Source organism: Benincasa hispida, chromosome 11, assembly GCF_009727055.1.
Source record: "Benincasa hispida cultivar B227 chromosome 11, ASM972705v1, whole genome shotgun sequence".
NCBI classification, from domain to species: domain Eukaryota; kingdom Viridiplantae; phylum Streptophyta; class Magnoliopsida; order Cucurbitales; family Cucurbitaceae; genus Benincasa; species Benincasa hispida.
Window position 1 is genome coordinate 39,045,909 of NC_052359.1, and position 18,674 is coordinate 39,064,582.

Here is an 18,674-nt window from a genome sequence, read left to right on the forward strand (position 1 = left end):
TTGAACTATTTTGATTATTTTTAAATGATAAAGAAATTATTTTAGAAAATACTTTAAGACGTGAGGGTTGAGAAAAGGGGAATGATATCATGTACAATATAATGAAAGTATTGTATTACATAAAATCTGAAAAGTTGTTTTTTGAGTATCTGGGGACTACCTTTACAACGGGAGTCTGCATAATAAGGAAGGATCAGGCACGTGTGTTGGCACAATAATCCATGTTAAATATAGTCTATCTCAACTTCGCAGCTGTGAGCTATCTCCATGGATATAATGCGACTCTCTCCTCTTTTCCCGGGTTAAAGTAAACATGTCTGAGAATCTCAAAAATTGTTCATCTTTCTCTATCTTAAAATTCTATCAAAACCTGTCACAACATATGGCCACGGACACCCATATCATTTACCGAATACATCATCATCATCTGCAAGCCAAACTAAACATACTCATACAAGCTAGGACGCCCTCCAAATGAATACTTATATTAGTACATAAGTTCCCATACAAACATCAGTGAACAAGCACTTATTCATAGTCTAAAAACTTCTCTGATTTAGATATTATGAGCACATCTAGATAAGTAAGACATGATGTGAAAACTGTTGTTATTGATGTGAAAACTGTTGTCACTTTTTTTTTTTTTTTTGGGGGGGGGGGGGGGGGGGTGGTGGGTGGGTTAAATCTTCTCTATACCAAAAAGGAAAAAAAAATGTACAACGTCCTTTGCACAATGATCATCAGGTCATTTAGTAAGGCGCATATGGTGACTTAGCACAGTAAGATCAGAGGGGTAAATAGAGTAGTGGCTGCAGAGATGGACGCAAGAAGATCAGAGAGGGAGGTGGCCAAATAAAGAACTGGTTGGTACGGTTTAATCATTTCTCTGAACACCCCTACCATATAGCAGTGGATATAGCATTGGCAAAAGCATTTTGTAAGAGGAAAAATACCAGAGGAATGCAAGAACCTAAGCCTTAACCCTTTCAACTTCCAATACGTAAATATACAAACATATGTTCATTGTCACGAGTGTTCCCAACACCGACAGAAGGGGGTTCCACTGCCAGTGATATTCAGCAACCAAAAAATTTAAGAGCTTGTCCTATGATCGAATGATCAAGTCAACCTCTCACTCTATTTAGGACTGAAGTTCAGAATCCATCCACACTGGCAAACTCCATGGATGCTGACCACCACCCTCAGCTACAGGATCCTACATAAAACCTCCAAAGAAGTTGCCAATGTTGGCACTAAGGGTAGATTCTTCGGGTGCAAAAACCGAAAACCAAGTCCCTTGTCAATCAGTCTGGCCACCTTGTCCCATTTGACATGCCTTTTCCCCTTCAAAAGACCTAATAATTCTAAGATTGCAGATTTGTGTAGGTGATTAATGGATGGTCTCTCTGAACCTATAGGGCTATAATACAACCTTCCCCCAACTTGACTTCCAAAGGTCTAGTTGATGAGGCTGCTACATTTTCCTTGTTCAAGCACAATGCTTTAATGTATGCTAGTCAGAACTTCCCAAGAAATCTGTCAGCATATTGGAGAAATCCTTCAAGTTGGATAACAATCCCCAAGGCAGAACGCAGAAGATTGGGGAGGTTTTTATGCTAAATGGATTTAGAGATTCCATATTCAAATAGCAAACAATTGACATAGATATATGCATTATGCTGAAGTCTCTCCAAAGTGGTCTTTTTGTGATGAAGCTAAATGGTGAACCCAGAAGCCTACTTATAAAAGCTTTACAGAGCCTCAGCCTCGAAAATGGTACAAGTGTACTTTCTTACGAGAAGACATACGACTTGGTGATACGCCTCTCATAGAGATTGTTCCAGACCTTCAAAAATGCTCTCTCATCACATGATGAGAATTCTGAAGAAAGCCTGGAATTACAACTTTTTATTATTTTATCTATATATTTTTTTTATAGATGTCGGGACCTGGGGTTTAGAAAGAAACACGAGAACTTCATTAGAATTTTCTTGTCATATACACAAACCTTTTCTCTCATGAATAACTGAACTTCCATCAAGAAAAAGATGAAAGAATACAAATATACAAAATAAAGCCCACAAAAGAGAGCTGAACTATAGAAAGGGCTCCAATCAAATGAAACAACACCAAGAAGGTAATTATAGAAAGACCTTGTCATTGAAGCCGGGAGAGAAACAAAGAATCTAATAAGAGACCAAACATCATTAGATGATTTCTCTTGGCCCTCGAAGGTTCTTTTATTCTTCTCGCCCCATAGGCCCACAACTTTTTTTTAAAAGAAATGAAAAGGAGAATGGGTAAAAAAAAAAAAAAAAAGCTTCTCAGACATCTCTCTACAACCCTAAAAGCCGACAAAGCAAAAGTCGAATGCCTTAAGAACAGCTCCAAATAGAACCAGCCAAAACACATCGCCAGAGAATATGATTAAAATCCGTGCTGCACTCTTGCAAAGAATATGACAAAGCAACCTAACAAAAGTTGGACTATCTGCCCAAGACCCAATTCGAAGTGTTCCTTCAGGCATAACCTACTGCACGAAGAACTTAACCTTTGTAGATTCTTCACCCTCCACACAAAGATGGAGAAAAAAAACACTCAATGATGAGGACTGTACCAAACACCAAAGCGAAAATTCCTCAAAGAGACGATTAATATAACCAGGGAATCATAAAGTGTAGGGGTCTGTTTCCAATTGCCTATCTTTAGCTTAAATATCTTCCTATACTTTGTTCGCATCTGAAAAGCGGTACAGTCAGATCCTTCCTTGCAGCGTATAACCCAACCAACAGTCCATTCAAAAGGATGAGCATACCTTCTAACTATGACCTTGTGCCTTCAGGTATCATATTCATGACGGAACCATCAAAGTTTCTCGACCTCATGTTACCATTGCCTAACCCCTTGAGGTACAAAGACTTAAAACACCACCTCTTCCATCTCACGTGCAATCCTTTCCATAATCAAACCCCATACATAAGAAATTTCTCATCAATTTCTCAATCGCCTTGCTCACTGTACTAGGGGCTCTACACAGGAACATAAAGTAGACCAGGATGCTGCTTAGGATAAACTAATTAAGGGTAAGTCTCCCACCTTTGGAGAAAAACCTTTCCCTCAAGAGTGAGCATCTCTCAAATCTTACCTATAACGTGGTCTCAAAACAAAAGAATACCCAAAAGATAAGGAGACCCTTGGGTTTATATGCAAGGGGGAAGACCAAAATAGGACGACGAAAAGGCTCCAACCTACCACCCCACCAAAGTCTCCAATCTACCAAACTTGATAGGATTACAATTTAGACCGAACACCAAAGGAAGTTTGCCGATCCTAAATCCCACCAAGGTCGCCAATCTACCAAACTTGATGCTATAGTTCTTTTGGTTGTTTCTTGGTGTAAATATTCTTCACTCTTTCATCACTATAGCTATAATTCTCTCCTTTAAAAGTGGAGGTTTTATGTAACTTCTTTGATTGGAGGCTTTGCCCATTTTCAATGAAATTATTTCTTCTAAAAAAAGAAAAACTAAGATTCAACCTTTGCCTCTATCAATCCTAAAGAACCCGAACAAAACTCTATTCAAATTAAGAAATGATTCCTTCTTTCTTAAGGAAAAAACATTATTTCATTGGCAAAAAGGAGATGAGACAAGGCCACCTTATTCTCCTCCATCTATAAACCCTCCAGAATGTTACCCGCCACTCATTCAAAATAAATATGTTAGTGGGTTATTTAATGAGTTTTGAGGCAAGGAGCAGCTCTAGATGCCCCAAGGCATAAGCCTCCAGCTTCGTTCCACTGCAAATTCCTACCAGTGGCTTATGTTAGTGGTAGTGGGTTATTTAATGAGTTCAACCTTTCCTTTGTTTATTATTACTGCTCTATATGGATAGGAATTAACGGTTTATTTTTTCATCTTTAGCTTTATTTTTTCTCTCTGAGATGAACATATCCCTACCCATTCACTACTATTTTATTATCGTTTACAAATTTACATCAAATAAATATTTTACGTGCTTCTTAATTTTGTTAAATTGTTTTTTTAGTTCAAAATTTTAATGTTCTTTTTTCTAGTATTTTCTTCTTAAACTTTCTCTTGGTTTTTTCTGTATTCTTATCTTCTAATTATCTAGTTTTTTAGATATCATGTTTAGTTCCAATTAAAGAAGTGATGTATTTCAGTTTTTCGTATGAAAAATACAGCATTAGGAATATGATAATTTTACATTTTTATGATTTTGCTCGCATCAACTCAATTTGAGAAAGAACCTCAAGGCCACATTAAGTTTTCTGAAACAATGAATAATTCTACCAAGGATGTAAATAGCAGAGAGGAAAGACCTCTTGAAGCACAAATGCTGTCCCTTCGGGAACATCCGATCTTGAAGCACAAATGCTTCTCCTAGATTTACCATTGATAAGAATGGAGCACTTAACTATCCTTCTGCAATTGTTTCCTTTTCTCAAAAAAAAAAAACTATCCTTCTGCAACTCTAAACCAGGATCTCCATTTGAACCCAAAATCCATCTCTGCAAGGATCTTATCCAAGAAATCCCAATCCACACATGGTTATAGGTCTTCTCAGTGTCAATCTTAAAGATACCCCTTCCTGCCTACGAGAACCATAACACTCAAATTCTCAATTGTCCTCGGGATCTATAACTCCAATGTAGTTAGTTTAACAGTTTTGGTTACATTCTCTCAAGTTTTTTAAATACATTCTCATCATTCAAAATATGTGTGTGTGCATATATAATATATATATTGTTTCTTCAATTCTCTACAAGTAGAGGATTTCTCTCCCTAGCTTAGATAGCGAACTTTATTTCAATTCAAATATGACATGTTTAGCCACATGGAAAAACTTCGGGAATTGAAGAATGAGTGAATTTATTCTGATCATGAAAATGCCATTTAAAATATATAGAGATTAAAGTGATCTTAAGCATTTGGACTAGCTACCTGAAATGCTACGAGAAACTTCCTAATGATGGAATAAATGCTATTTCAAGCTAGTTATGCAAAACTAATTACAAGAATCAAGACTAGATAACACTAACCAGGTCAGAAACATAAGCCTACACTTGGGAGCAAATGTTCCTGGATCAAGTTTGTCAGGATAACTACTATGTACACAGTTCAACCGAGAGCCTCCAAAAGTCTTGACAGCACCTTCAAGTTGTACAAAATTTATGCACATAGCTGATCTTTCTTTACAGTACAAATCAATTGGTATTCCAATTCCATATTGAGCACTGAAAGAACACGATGGAAGTATTCAACAGATGAAAACTCAGAGATTCAGAAGAGAATATGTAGTGAACATTACTACAATGATGCAAGAAAAAACTCACATTGGAAAGAAAAAAACACCTCTTATGTAGGCCGCCAACAATTAAGAGTTGAAATGTCTTGTCTAGACGGCAACATTTGAGGAATGCCATGACCTGTAAAAATGTGATAAGAGACTTTTCTCTATATAAAATTGGGGAAAATGTTCTATAAATTTACAGTTGTTCGTAAAATTAAAATTATGAACAATATAGCACAATAGAAAAGTCACCAGAAATTGGAGTTCCAGATGGAAGACTATTGGAGGCAGGACGCTGAAAACCAATATTATTTGGTGGTCGTTCATAAGGTGGTTGAAAATAGCCTACAAAGATGAATTATATAGCATTAGGATAGTTGATACTGGTAGGTAAGGAAATGTGAATATCAAATTATAATCTTACATTTGGTCTGTTCTAAGATGCTCAAAATCAATGAATGAGTCCATTTCAGTAGAGCATAAATTAAAGCGTAATCCTTATGGGACCAAAATAAAAATTGAATAGTATGTCTTAGATCAAACAAGCCTAGGAACCAAAAAATCCTATTTGGATTTGTAAGTTTTTGAGCAAAAAAGTAGAGATTTCTACTGGTTGGAGGTTTGAGTAAGTGCCAATTTGCTATGTGCTTATTTTATTTTTAAATGAAACCAAGATATAACAAATGTGTGCAAAAGTTGCCCCCACAAAACAAAATAAGAAGCCTCTCCAGATCGCAGAGGATCATAGAAAAACTGTATTTACCAAAGAACTTCTTGCGACTACAAAACCACCAAGACAGACTATACAAGTTGAACACCATTACATAAAACTTCTAAAGAAGCCGGATTTTCAGGAAAACCTTTCGACTCTGCTCCTTCCAACTACACCGAAACAGCACCCTTGCTGCACAATTCCACAACATTTTAGCCATGTTTTTTAACTGCCACCCCATGAGAGCTTCGGAGCCACTTGTCCACATTTCTGGGCAAATAGACTGATCATCCAAATTCATCCAAAAAAAAACCCAAACCTTGAACGCAAAAGGGCAGTGAGGAAGAGATGATCTACTGACATTGTGCAAACACTGCACATGGGGAGACAAAACCCAATCATGCAATTTCTTCTGAATCTTCCGCAGGGACAAAAGGAAGACAACCATCCTCACAATTTTAATATCCAGACCAAACTAGCCAGAGGGGATCTAAACTTAGTAAAAATTTCATGAGTTTAAAAAACACATGGAAGAGAAAGGACTCAAGGGGTCAAAGGATAAAAAAAACTGTCCTTCCCTCCCTCCCCCCTAGTTGAACTGAATAAACATCGTTGATAAGCCCCAACCAACAGTTGAGCTCTCTATGGACTTCATTGGAAACCAGTTCTGTGTTACAACAATCAGCAAAAGGCCCGTCTGTTTCTGAAATGCAACAACTATCAGGTAGAAATGGAGGGAGTCTTTTTTTTTGCGCTGGGGTGGGGGGGTAAGCACCTCAGCTGAGAGCTTGAGATGGTGTGGCCTAAGAGGATAAAAGGAGAGAATTCTCCAAGAATCAAATCAAAGTCATTATCAACCAAAAGTTAATGAATAAATGAGAGAGATTCTCTATTTATATATAGAGAAAATAAAAGCAAATTGAAACTAAATTCTAAATAGGAAACTAAAAAGAATCATGGAATTACCCAAGATTAACCATTTTTTCCCTAGTACTCCCTACATCATGAGAGATCAGTCCCACGTACACTAGCGGTCATGTTCTTCCATAGTGCACCATTAGGTGAATGTCCATAGCCACTTAAGGACATTTGCAAACTTAATGGTCCTAAAGTTGATTTTGAATTTCACGTTTTAAGGCCTTAGCAGGGACAGTAGGGATGGCTCCCCCAAAAGATAAACCATTATTGCGCCTCCCCTTACCAGACCTGCGCATGATAGGGCATTTTAAAACATTGTTATGGGAGTGGGTGATTTTGAATGATTCTAAAAATATATATAAAACAAAGGGAAGTAGCAGGAGTCCTTAGTGGTATATCTCCACACTTTGTCCTTCCATGGAATTAAATCTTCCAATGCTTCTTTATTTTAGAGAAGGAAAACAAAGAGCAATTTTTCTCATTGAAATGAGGCCGAAGGATGAACCCCCATTTAGTCACGATAGTAAAATATTCAGGACTTAAGATTTTTATTTGTCATTATCGTTGGATCGTTTCATGTTTTTCTGTGGAGAATTGACCCCAATACTAGTATTTGAATCTTGTTTATCTTTTGAACATTTTCCTTTATTAACCCTCATTTCTTTCCACGAAGGTTTATTAGTGTGAATATACATATATACCTTTATTTTAGTGTATTTTTATACAAAATGTGCCTCACAAAGAAATGTTTGCACTTTTAGGGTTTTCTTTGTACCTTGCACTTATGCCCTAGAGGGATACTACGTTTTAGCGTGCCTCAAGTGTTAAAAGACATTGCCCACAATGAGGTATTGAAACCAACAACATCCCAGAACTCCCCTTAAAATCTCTTAATGGCTCTAAAATGCCTACCATTCCTCTCAAACCAACTCCCTCAACCAAAGAATGGCGAAAAAGCATGTTCACCAAAGAAAAGCATCCTCCTGTCTGAAACAGGGAAACAACAAAATCTCATCCATCCTAGACAGCAATGCCAGAACAAGTCAACAATACTCCAAAAGCATCTCAAAATCTGTCTATGCATACCACCAACCCCAGAGGATAGCGTCAAGATTCCTACCCACGAATGGGAGCACCACTGATGTCTCGAAAAAAAAGGGAGAATGTTGATGCATGCAAAGTATTCACTCTTCCATGCAAGACCTACTAGGCAAAAAACTTAACCTTCTTTTGGACCTTAATCTCTTTTTTTTTAGGAAGAAGAAGAAGAAGAAGAAGAGAAAGAAAGAAAGAAAAGAGGAAGCAAAATATAATTTTTTTGAAAAGGAAACAAGTCCCTTTATTCATTAAGAAAATGAAGTGAGACTAATGCTCAATTTACAAGGAAGTCATAAGGATCAACAGGTGCACGATCCCCAGACTTGAACTTAGTGTCTTTTTCGTCCCTCAAGTGTGAAAAGAGACATTTTAGTCCCTAAAGTTTGAGAAATGGTTCTAAATAGTCTTAAATTGTTGAGGGCGCTAAGGGGGTGTCAACCTAATTGAGATTTCTGGTGCACCTGCTGATTCTTTTTGTATCCTTGTATTTTGAACATTAGTCTCATTTCATTTCATTTTCTTAATGAATAAAGAGACTTGTTTCCTTTTAAAAAAAAAAGATGGTCTTAAATTGTTGTTGACTAACAAAAATTGATGTGACGGTTAAGTTGACGACTGTATATGGCTGAGTTCGCCATTTTATTAATTTAATACTATATTAGAAGTGAGGTAGTTTCTTCCCATTCTTTCTCCTTCCCAATGTTTTTTCAAAGCTCAAGGCGCAATAAAGCGCAATCGTCTTCTAGAAGGTGTGAAAGGCAAAGACTCTGCCTTCCCAGAAGGAAGCCCTTAAGGCCTTAATACAACCTTTATCCACACCAATAGAGACTAACCTACTCAAAACATCAACTACTAGTAAAAAGAGAAAAAGGGATAGAGGGTCAACCCGCCTCAGATCCCTAGAAGCAAAATCCTCCCTCTCAGCCAATTGTAAAAGTTTACATTCCTCACACACAGATAGCACATTCCATTGGGTTAAGGCATCCAATTTATTTCATAATCTTTGTTTTGTTATCCGCAGTTGTGTATTTGGATCCCTTATAAAGTAGTAAAAAAAGAACACGAAAAAATAAAAAATAAAAGAAGAAGAATAAAGCCACGATATTATCACACCATATTTACGTAACTTCTCCCATCATCAATACATATCTAGACAAAGAATAAAGCCACGATATTATCACACCAAGATAGACAATGAAATATTTACATTTTAATACCTTCCTGGCTGAATGGTGGACCTGGATGTGATGGATTTCTCCCCCCGTTCATCCATACACCTTGACGACTTTCAGTTTTGAATTCATTTGAAGGCATTCTCCACTGTTCATCACTTAAAAACGGCCTCCGTCCATCCATAAGGGATGGCGAAGAATATGAATGATGGTATGGATGAGGAGGATGCTGCTGAACTGGAGGCTTAGCGTAAGAGAAATGAGTTGGTGGGTTTTGAGGTGGGCCAGAAAGCATCTGTCTTTGAATAAAGTTGGGGTTACCTTGCTGATATTGCTGATTTGGTTGAGAAACTGGTGTATTCAGATATATATCATTATGCCCATACTCTGATTGCCTTGAAGAATTAAATCCAGAAGGTTCGATAGAATTGCAGACAGCAGCTGGGACAAAAGAAGGTGCCTGCTGGCCATACATTTCACTTTTAGCAGAAGCATCCACGTGACTTCCATGAGAAGCATTTCCAGCCACCATTGGCACATGCTGATTTCCCTGTGGAAAAGACGCTAAGTACTACCATAGCCATAAAAATAAATTTTCAAGAAGTATATTGATTTCTTACACTAGCTATGCTGCAGTATTCACGGGGTATTGGAGCTTGATAAGGAAGCTGTCCTGAAGGCTGCTGTGAAGATTGAAGCGGTAATATCTGCTGGTTTGGCAAGGGAGGCTGACTGGGTACTGGTGGTTGGGAAATTAATGGTGGTGGAGGTGGTGGTGGAGGGCATGTAGATGGTAGAGGAGGAGGTGGTGGCAATGACGGAAGTGGTGGAGGTGGGAGTGGTGGTGGTGATGGAGAGGATGGAGGTGGAGGTGGGGGTGGTGAGATAGGGTAGGGGTGGGGGTGGAGGAGGAGAATCGAGAGGTAATGGTGGAGAACCTTCTGGCAGAGGGGGAAAATCTGAAGAAGTAATTGATGCAAGTTCTGTTGCTCTATCTGAAGACTGATGTTGAGCATCTATTTCAAAAGAACCATCACCATCCAACGACTTTTCATCCTTTGGATGGCCAGAAACATCTTCCATTTCAAGCTCTCCGTCCACATCCTCTAAGATCCGATGGCGCCTGTCACCCGGAGTAACTGCAGATGCTTCTGCCTCTCCAACACCATGTCTCAGTTCTATCAAAGTTGCATCAGTGGCTTCTTTACATGGAGTGGTAGGAAGATCCTCGTCTTCATCCTCAAATACGTGTGAAGATAAAAACCCAGGCAATTGGAATGTTGCATTGCTGATACAATTCCAGAAAGAGTCACAAAATGATTCATAAAATGCGAAAAATAGAAGGAATGTCACAAGAGCATGTTTCCATTTAATTTAGTTTTTGTTAGTACAAGAAACAAAATCTCAACAAACAAAACTTGTACACTGGTAAGGGAAATTTTATGTCCACCCTACCCCAAACGGCCAAGGAAGATTACCGACACACTTTCTAGAAGAAGTTCATCCGACCCCCAACTCAACATAATCCACTCCAGACAGAATGGTACAATCGAAACTCAATCCCATAGGAAAATATAACGTTGAAATAAGAAATAAACACATTGATGTATGAAATTTACAAAACGATAGCATACAATTATGGAAGTAAAATCACAAGAAACAAATTAGAGGAACTCTTCTGCCATACGAACCAACAAAAGTAGGATAAACATATGCATACTAGACAAACTATCCAAATAATGAAAGAGAACATCTTAAGACATACTCAAAGAAAATTAGCAACATCGATGACAATGTACAGATTGAAAACCAAGTACTGTGGCCAGGGAGGGTAAGTGTTAAAACCATATCGAGACATGTTGTCAACATGTCTCGAGGTTGCCAATAACGAGTTGAGTATATTTGGCTTGAAGGAAAATCCTTTAAAAGGGAACCAAAGGGAGAACTTGTGCATTCTGTCACTCCTAGCTGGAATTCCTTAGAAATGTTTGTTTAAAAAAAGAAAAAAAATCTTTTTTTGATCACTGCCACCTTAATGGTCTTTCAAAGATGAAAACCTCATCTGGACTTGCGTCAAATTAATGCCTGGCTGTCCAATCATTCTATCCATATCTATGCGTGTAGTGACTACGTTAATGCTTTTCTTTGAACTCTTATGCTGGAGAAAGCAACAAGGGTTCTTTTCATAGAATACAGATGTTCCTATTCCTCAGGAGCATATTGTTTTCGTACTTTTTTTTTTTAATTCATGGTATGAAATAACGAAAAGGGAGGAAGCCCCCATCTAACCTCTCCAATTGAATAAGAGAGTAGTAAAGCCATATTCATAGCTTTATCGGGGTGCAAATTACTCAAATCTTTTTGTAACTTGCTTCATGTCTCTTTGTGCTAAATGGAAGGTATTCTCAACTTCCTTAGCTCGGGTAGAGGATTTCCTCCCTCTTCTTTTGCATATTTTAAATTTTCAAATAAGATAATTTGTTATAAAAGAAAAAAAACAAGAGATAATAAGAGAACAAAAACAAAAGCCTTAAAATTCCCAAAAAGTCCTGGCCAAGTGGAACCCTATCGAGCAAACTTTACATTGAAGGCAAAAATCTTTTCAACTTGCATACAAGATTATTCGAGAATACAAGCCAAGAAACCAATCAAATATACTATCAACTTTTTGTACCTACATTAAATACTACCAAATTCCATACCCAATATAACATAAAACTAGATGACTTGGTATTCGAGAACATAGTAGTTCTTTGCTTTCTTTTTAAGGAAGAAAAGGCAAGGATGAAATAATATGCTTGGAAATATGGTATAACAAATTAAATAAAAATAATAATATAAGTTGAAAGCTGAGAGTAAAGTGAAATCCAGACCTTCCGTATTCATCAACAAGCATGCCTTCCATTTCTCTGATTGGATCATCTATGGCTCTCTCAGCACGAGATGGACGTCTGAGGGTGAAACCAATAGATGAATCCTCATTTGATACTCCTATTTCATCCATGTAACGTCGAAGAACAGATTCGGGTAGGATTTTCCTCTCAAGCCAGAGACGAAGAACCTGGAGAGAGTTCCTCAGGAAATATATTCAAAATTATTTCGGCATGATTCATAAGCCTGTAAGGACAGAAGTAAAAATAAGTACCTTGTGACACTGACGACGATTTTCACGAGCTCCAGCACCTGGTGGTGCAGCAGCCCCAAGAAGGCGAGGCAATGCTGCTTGAACTGTAGGAATGTAAGAAGCTCCAGCAATACCTAAGATTAACATAAGAAGAAATTATTATTTTGGTAATCCAATGGAAGCTGCCTTTGAATGCTCCATTAATCAATGAAATTTTCTTTCATAAAGAGTTAAAAAAGAAGAAACACGCCATGGTGAGAAATAGAAATGAAGAGCCTTGTATCATTTCATAAACATAGAAGTAACGTGTTTAGTATTCCCAGTGAAGGACCCTTTTACTTCTAATAACCAATCTTAAGTGCATCTACCTCTTTGAGTGTGCGAGCATTGTGTTATAGAATCCACAAGAAAGAAGAGATCCACTTTGCGATGAAAACTAGGTTCGGTCTCCAACTTCCGGATAAGAAGTTCAACAACCTACAGTTAGATAAGCAGTTAGACACTACAAGGCAACCAGAGATCTTCCAATGGGCATTTATTTGCAAATGATAGACTAGGTCATTTCAAAAGCCAAAACCACGACAACCAGGGTTCCTTTCTAGTTCACAAACCAGTCATTCTTAGGTAAATTTAGCCATCAATCCATAGAATCATACCCATAGCTTAATTAATACAGGGCAACTGCATATGTAACTATCATCCGACAAACTCAAGATGAAGAAGGGTGTAGGATATGGATAAACAAAGAGGGAAAAAGAAGAAGGTTTCATTTCTTCCATTTTGTCATTTATCTCACACACACACACACACTCTTAACAAAAGCAAGGTGAAATCTTTTAATGGTCATTCTAACAACAGCATTTTTAATCCAGGATAATCCAAATCAGGTTAACAGGCATCGCAGTAGGAGCCTACCTCATTGGCAATGCCATATCTGGCACAATCAATAGCCAACCGAGTTGCACGTCCTATACTTTCTTTAGTTCTAGATAAAGTCTCTATCATTCCTTCAAAAGCATCTCGTGCAACAGCTGCCTCAGTGCCACCACTCAGTGAATCTCCAACAGATCTGTGTACTGAGCTGACTCTTTTCTCCTCTACTTCTTCAATATCAATGTGATTTTGTGATGCTAATTGATGTCCTTGAGTTGATGGAGAAGCCACATCCTTTTGATGATAAGATCCCTTCAAGTCTGCCAGCATCAAATGGGTGGTACTAGATAAATGCGGCTGGACTGGAGTAGGACTAGGACTACCATGGACATCAGAGGATAAAATACCAGAACTAAAAATCCCAAGGACTGTGTGTGAATGAGCTTCCCTCCTTTTAGCTTGAGCAGCTGCAATTAGATGTTTCATGGACATGGCAGATTCCGTGACCTTAAAGTCACTGACTAAGTTTCTATTTATTGAGAATTTAAAAAAAAAAAAAAAAAAAAAGGTAGTTAATTTGAAAATCATTCAAAAGTTGAAGCTTCGACTCTATATAAGAAAAGAAGAAGAAGAAAGAAAGAAAGAAGATATTAAATGACAAACATTACTACCTTTCACCATGAAGATCATCATGATCCATAGAACTTCCCACCATGGTTGTAGAGTCATTGGCTCGTGATTTTGGAGTAGTTTTAGACTTCTCTCCAGAAGAATGTGACCTACTTTTTTGGAGGATAGATGACTTCTGAGAATTTGAAGTCAAAACCATGGACTTTGCGGAACCCCCCTGGGATTGTTTCTGGACACCAGCATTGGAGGCTTTGATTGGAGGTTTCACAGTCTTCGCTTGTTCCAAAGCTGTAGTGCTATTAGCTAACAAAGGAGACTTTTTCTGTTCCAAAGCTGTAGTGCTATTAGCCAACGAAGGAGACTTTTTCGGGGAAATCAAATTTGGTTTTGCCTCCTTAGGTGGGAGCTGCTCAGATCCTGATTTTGAAGGACTTTCAGAGGCATTAACAGCCACTGGTTTTTCTTGCTGGAATTCTTCAGTCTTAGGTTCTTTAGGAGATGAGGACAAACTCTGCACCTGGCTAGTTGATTCCTTAAAATGGCCATGTTCTGATCCACTAGTTCCATTAACAGTCATGGGAGAAGTAAGAGGGCTTTGATTGTGCTCATCTTTATTCTTACTAGCATCTGGACCATTTGAAGTTGCATCAATATTCCGTGAAGATCCATGAACAGGAGTCTTCGGATCTTCATCATCATCATCAAAAATGCAAACTGCCCTCCTTTTTCTGTTGGAATGATTTGCCAATAGTTTATCATTACTAGAACATGAAGCATCATACCTCTGTGAAAACGGACTCTTTTCATTTTTAGCATCATGAACGGTAGTTGTAGAATCAGACATAGCTTCGAGAGCTCGACGATGTCGCTTTGTCAAAGGCAACACAGTTTCATCACCAGCTGCAGAATTAACAGAATCTGAATGATGACTAGATTTTAAAAGGTTCTCTGATTTAAGAGAGGGCGTCAACCTTTTGAACTCGGATTTTTTAACGACTTTTTCATCAGCCACAACAGGTTTAGGAGAAGAGACAACCTTTATGTTGTTGCTGAGTGATCCCTTACTCTCTCCTATGTCTCCTCGCTTCAACTTTTTGGCAGGACGCAAACTTTCACTCGATCCCAAATCAGATTTTCCTTGTCCAACCTGAGGCATTTTCCCAGTACTAGCTTTGCTTTTGCCCTGTCCCTGTTCCTTAGGACTGCGCCTGGTGTCTGCCACACTATCTTTACCCTTAAAATGTTTTTTATCCCTTGGCAGGTCTTTAGTCTTTTTCCCATGGCCAGATTCAGAATTTGGTTTAAGAGTTCTAGGGCCATGCTCCTTCGTAACTCCACCAGAAGTAAGTTTGCCTTTCTTTCCACCCTTCGAATCCACAACAGATTCTGGAAGATTGGGACGATTATCAGAAATTTCGCTCTTAGATGCTGTGACAGTAGAGCCTTTGCTCTTGTGGTGTTTAGCAGCAGCCTCTTGTTTCTTCTTCGAACTAGCACCTTCCTTTTTGATATTTTGACCGTTAGTTGTAGGTAAACTGTGGAGTTCAGAAGGCTTTTCTGTTTTAGTAATATCTTTATCTGATTCAGATGTCACTGCTTCATTCTTTGGTGCAACATCTAATATACTGTCTTTCTGCTCAGAAGAAATTCCTGAAGACGAATCATCAGACTGATGCGGTTCTGCAGTAGGCTTGATGTCTGGAACATTAGTTTCACCTCGTTTTTGTGAGCAACGCTCAAGTCTAGAGCTATAGTCACCTATGCCTTCATTTACAGCATCGTCATTTGATTCTGCAGGACCCAATTCATCCTTCAAGTCAACATCTAACTCATTATCCACAACCTCATCAGTGCTGGGAGCACCACTTTCAGTTTCCAATCTATCCATATCAACGCTCATACCACTAGTTTTCTCTTTTTGTTTTTCATCAAACGCTGCACATATTTCCCTCACAGCTTGAGCAAATTGAGTTGTTTTACCTTGGCAACGAGCTGATAATTTATTCTTTTCCACAATGGTGAAGGCCTGAATTTCAGCAGGGGCTACAAAAGCTCTGTGAATTTCAATACATGGATAAAGATACTATTAAAAAGTGTAAAAGATATATGTGTGTCCATAGCACATGAATAAGGAGATGAGAGAAAGACACAACAAGTTTATTGAGTACTATAGCACACAGGAGGAGATAAAAGAAAGACCTACAAGAAGTGAATACCCGTAAAAAATGACGGGTGGGTGAAAGAAAAGAACTGGAAATATGACCAATTAAACGATGTTAACATTTGAAAAGAATATGGAAAAAGTACACATCGTTCTAAGTTAAATTTAGCCATCGATAACAAAGAATGTCGCAGAAAGTATTTTAAACCTTTGTACAGTTACAAGAGTGTATTTGAGAACAAGCCTTGACGCATCCAAACTATGCACGTACAAAAAGGTAATGCCAGTAACCAATAGTTAAAGTTATTGATCAAGTGCAGCAATCAAATTCCCAGAAACTTTGACAGAGTTACAGTTTTTGCAATTAAAAATTTAAAGAAGAGGATAAATAAATATAAGCAACCCTATGCCAAACAGTGCATGCAGGAAGCAATTCTCTATGACAATTACAATGAGCGGTACATACCCACTACCAGTATCAAACACCTTTCCAGGCTAATGATCTCATTTATGCAGTCTACACGGCAATTAAAAGCTAAATGCATAAACTAAGTTTTTGTTTATGAGATAGAGAGGGAAAAGCATATACACATGTCAAGCTTATTAAAACAAAAAAACTAAGAAAGAGATACTTACATTTCTAGCGTTCCAAAGAAATGGACAAAACATTTCTTCGGGTCAGGAGATCTCTCCCAGTCCTCGGGCCTGCTAATCTGTAAACATAACACCATCATACCCTTATAACTCCAAATGGCTAAGTAGTTATTCTTGCTCAAATGAATTGATACTCCAAAACCTAGCCACACAGTTACCTTCTCTTTTTTATAAAAACAGCGTAACAATTAGCTTACTACCCCCCCCAAAAATGCTCTCTTTGACCTCAACACTCAATAAAATAATGCCAAGAACATAGGATCATTAACGCTTTTCTTTAGACCTGAGTGATTAAACCTTCCAGTAATCTTTCCATATTTTTATTGTAAGCAACCGGAGCCCTTTATTGTAATTTACATTTTGGTGGCTTCTTTACGGTTATGGTTATAATTTTTCTTCTGCCTCTATATCCAACTTCCATTCCTCCTAGGGAAAGAAAACTTTTTTTTTCTAAGTACAACAGTTGTGGGGATAGTGATTGAACCTCCGACCTCTAGGGGCGAAGGTCATGCCAATTACCACTGAACTTAACCAAGAAACAAGACTTATTGGCCCAAGAGAGAGAACGCATGATTATGTCCTGATCCTAGTTCATAACCGCATACCAAAAACAATATATATTCTCGCATGAGATTTAACCAAATACTTCCATAACCATCTACCAAAAAGAAAACAAAAACCCCGGAGTTGTAACACAAAATACAATCTTGAGGAATAGATGGATACGAGTCGAAGAATTAGAGGAAATGAACAATAACATCAAGCTCGAAAAGTTCTTAAAAGGCCAAACATCGAGTGAGCAACACAAAAACGCAAATAGTATACCATTGAAAAAGGATTCCAGTATGCTGAAAGAAGAAGAGAAGTAGGATGAGACAAACAGGAACGGAAAAAACAAAATTAATCACAGCACCACCTCAACACTGATGAAACTATTACTGCCTGAAAAAACAAAACACACTTCCCAAATTGCAATACACCACATACACGTAAACGCAACAGCGTATTAAAAAGAAAATGGGAAAAGGAAAAAAAAGATATCGAAGATTATACCTTGGCTGGCCAAGGAGGAAAACCCTTAACCTTGGCGAGGACAAGATCTCCCAAACTAAGCTCTCTATTGGCCTTGGCTTTATTTGCTCCGCGTTTCCGACCCGGAGCCATGGTCGTTTATATGAACAACAACGAACAAAAAAAAAACCCTAAAACAAAACAAAAAAATCAAAATCGACGACCTCGGGGCAAAACCCAAACCCAAAATTTCAAAATCCACACAGGCCGAGAAGTATCCACAGGAAAACGCGGAGACGATGGAACCCTCGCCGGCGGTGGATGGCCCCGGCGGTGGTAGGGCTATAGCATCGGGGGCGGAGGGGGGGTTTAGCGGCGGAAATTCAGAAGTGTGATGGAGTGGGAAGGAGGAGAATTTTTGGAGGTGAAGCGGTGGAGTGGAGATGATTTAGAGGAAGATTTGTTGGAGGATTTGAGATTTGGGATATGGGATTGCTTGTCGGAGCCGGTGCCGGAGATGGCGTTGAATATAGAAGAAAGTGAAGTGCAGTAGAGAGAGAGAGAGGGTATTTGGGAGTTTGGGAGAGATTTTGGAGTCGGAGAGGGAAAGCGAGAGACAAAAAGGGAAAGCCAGAAACGTTGAGCGGAGAGAGATATCAAAGTTGGCTCATAGGGTTGTCTCCCACGGCTCCGCCTGCATCCGGGTATACGAATGTAGTTGACCCGACCCGGATTTGAATGCATTTTTATTTTGGAGCAAATTGCAAAAACCTCCCTGAAATATGGTGGTAGTTATAATTGCATCCTTAAACTTTGAATTGTAAATTGGGCCCCTAAACTTCTAAAAGTATTCAAATTGGACCTTCAAACTTATAATAATGGTAGAAATTAGACCCACAAACGATAAAAATTGAACCTTCAAACTTATATAATTACTATATTTTATACAGTTAGGGATGACAAAATTCCCCGCGAGGTCGGATCCCCGACCCATTCAGGATGGAAAAT

General features: G+C 38.3%; 1 protein-coding gene across 1 annotated transcript; it reads right to left on the reverse strand.

The window, feature by feature from the left end:
* Positions 1-67: 67 nt before the first annotated feature.
* LOC120092021 (ENHANCER OF AG-4 protein 2-like) lies at positions 68-18,332 on the reverse strand. Its single transcript, XM_039050212.1, is given in 14 exon segments — positions 68-370; positions 5,063-5,257; positions 5,357-5,449; positions 5,566-5,658; positions 9,259-9,763; positions 9,834-10,103; positions 10,105-10,501; positions 12,087-12,274; positions 12,359-12,471; positions 12,706-12,814; positions 13,253-13,739; positions 13,882-15,894; positions 16,638-16,714; positions 17,709-18,332. Coding segments are annotated over 12 exon segments (4,434 nt in total). The 5' UTR covers positions 17,820-18,332; the 3' UTR covers positions 68-370; positions 5,063-5,257; positions 5,357-5,378.
* Positions 18,333-18,674: the final 342 nt, after the last annotated feature.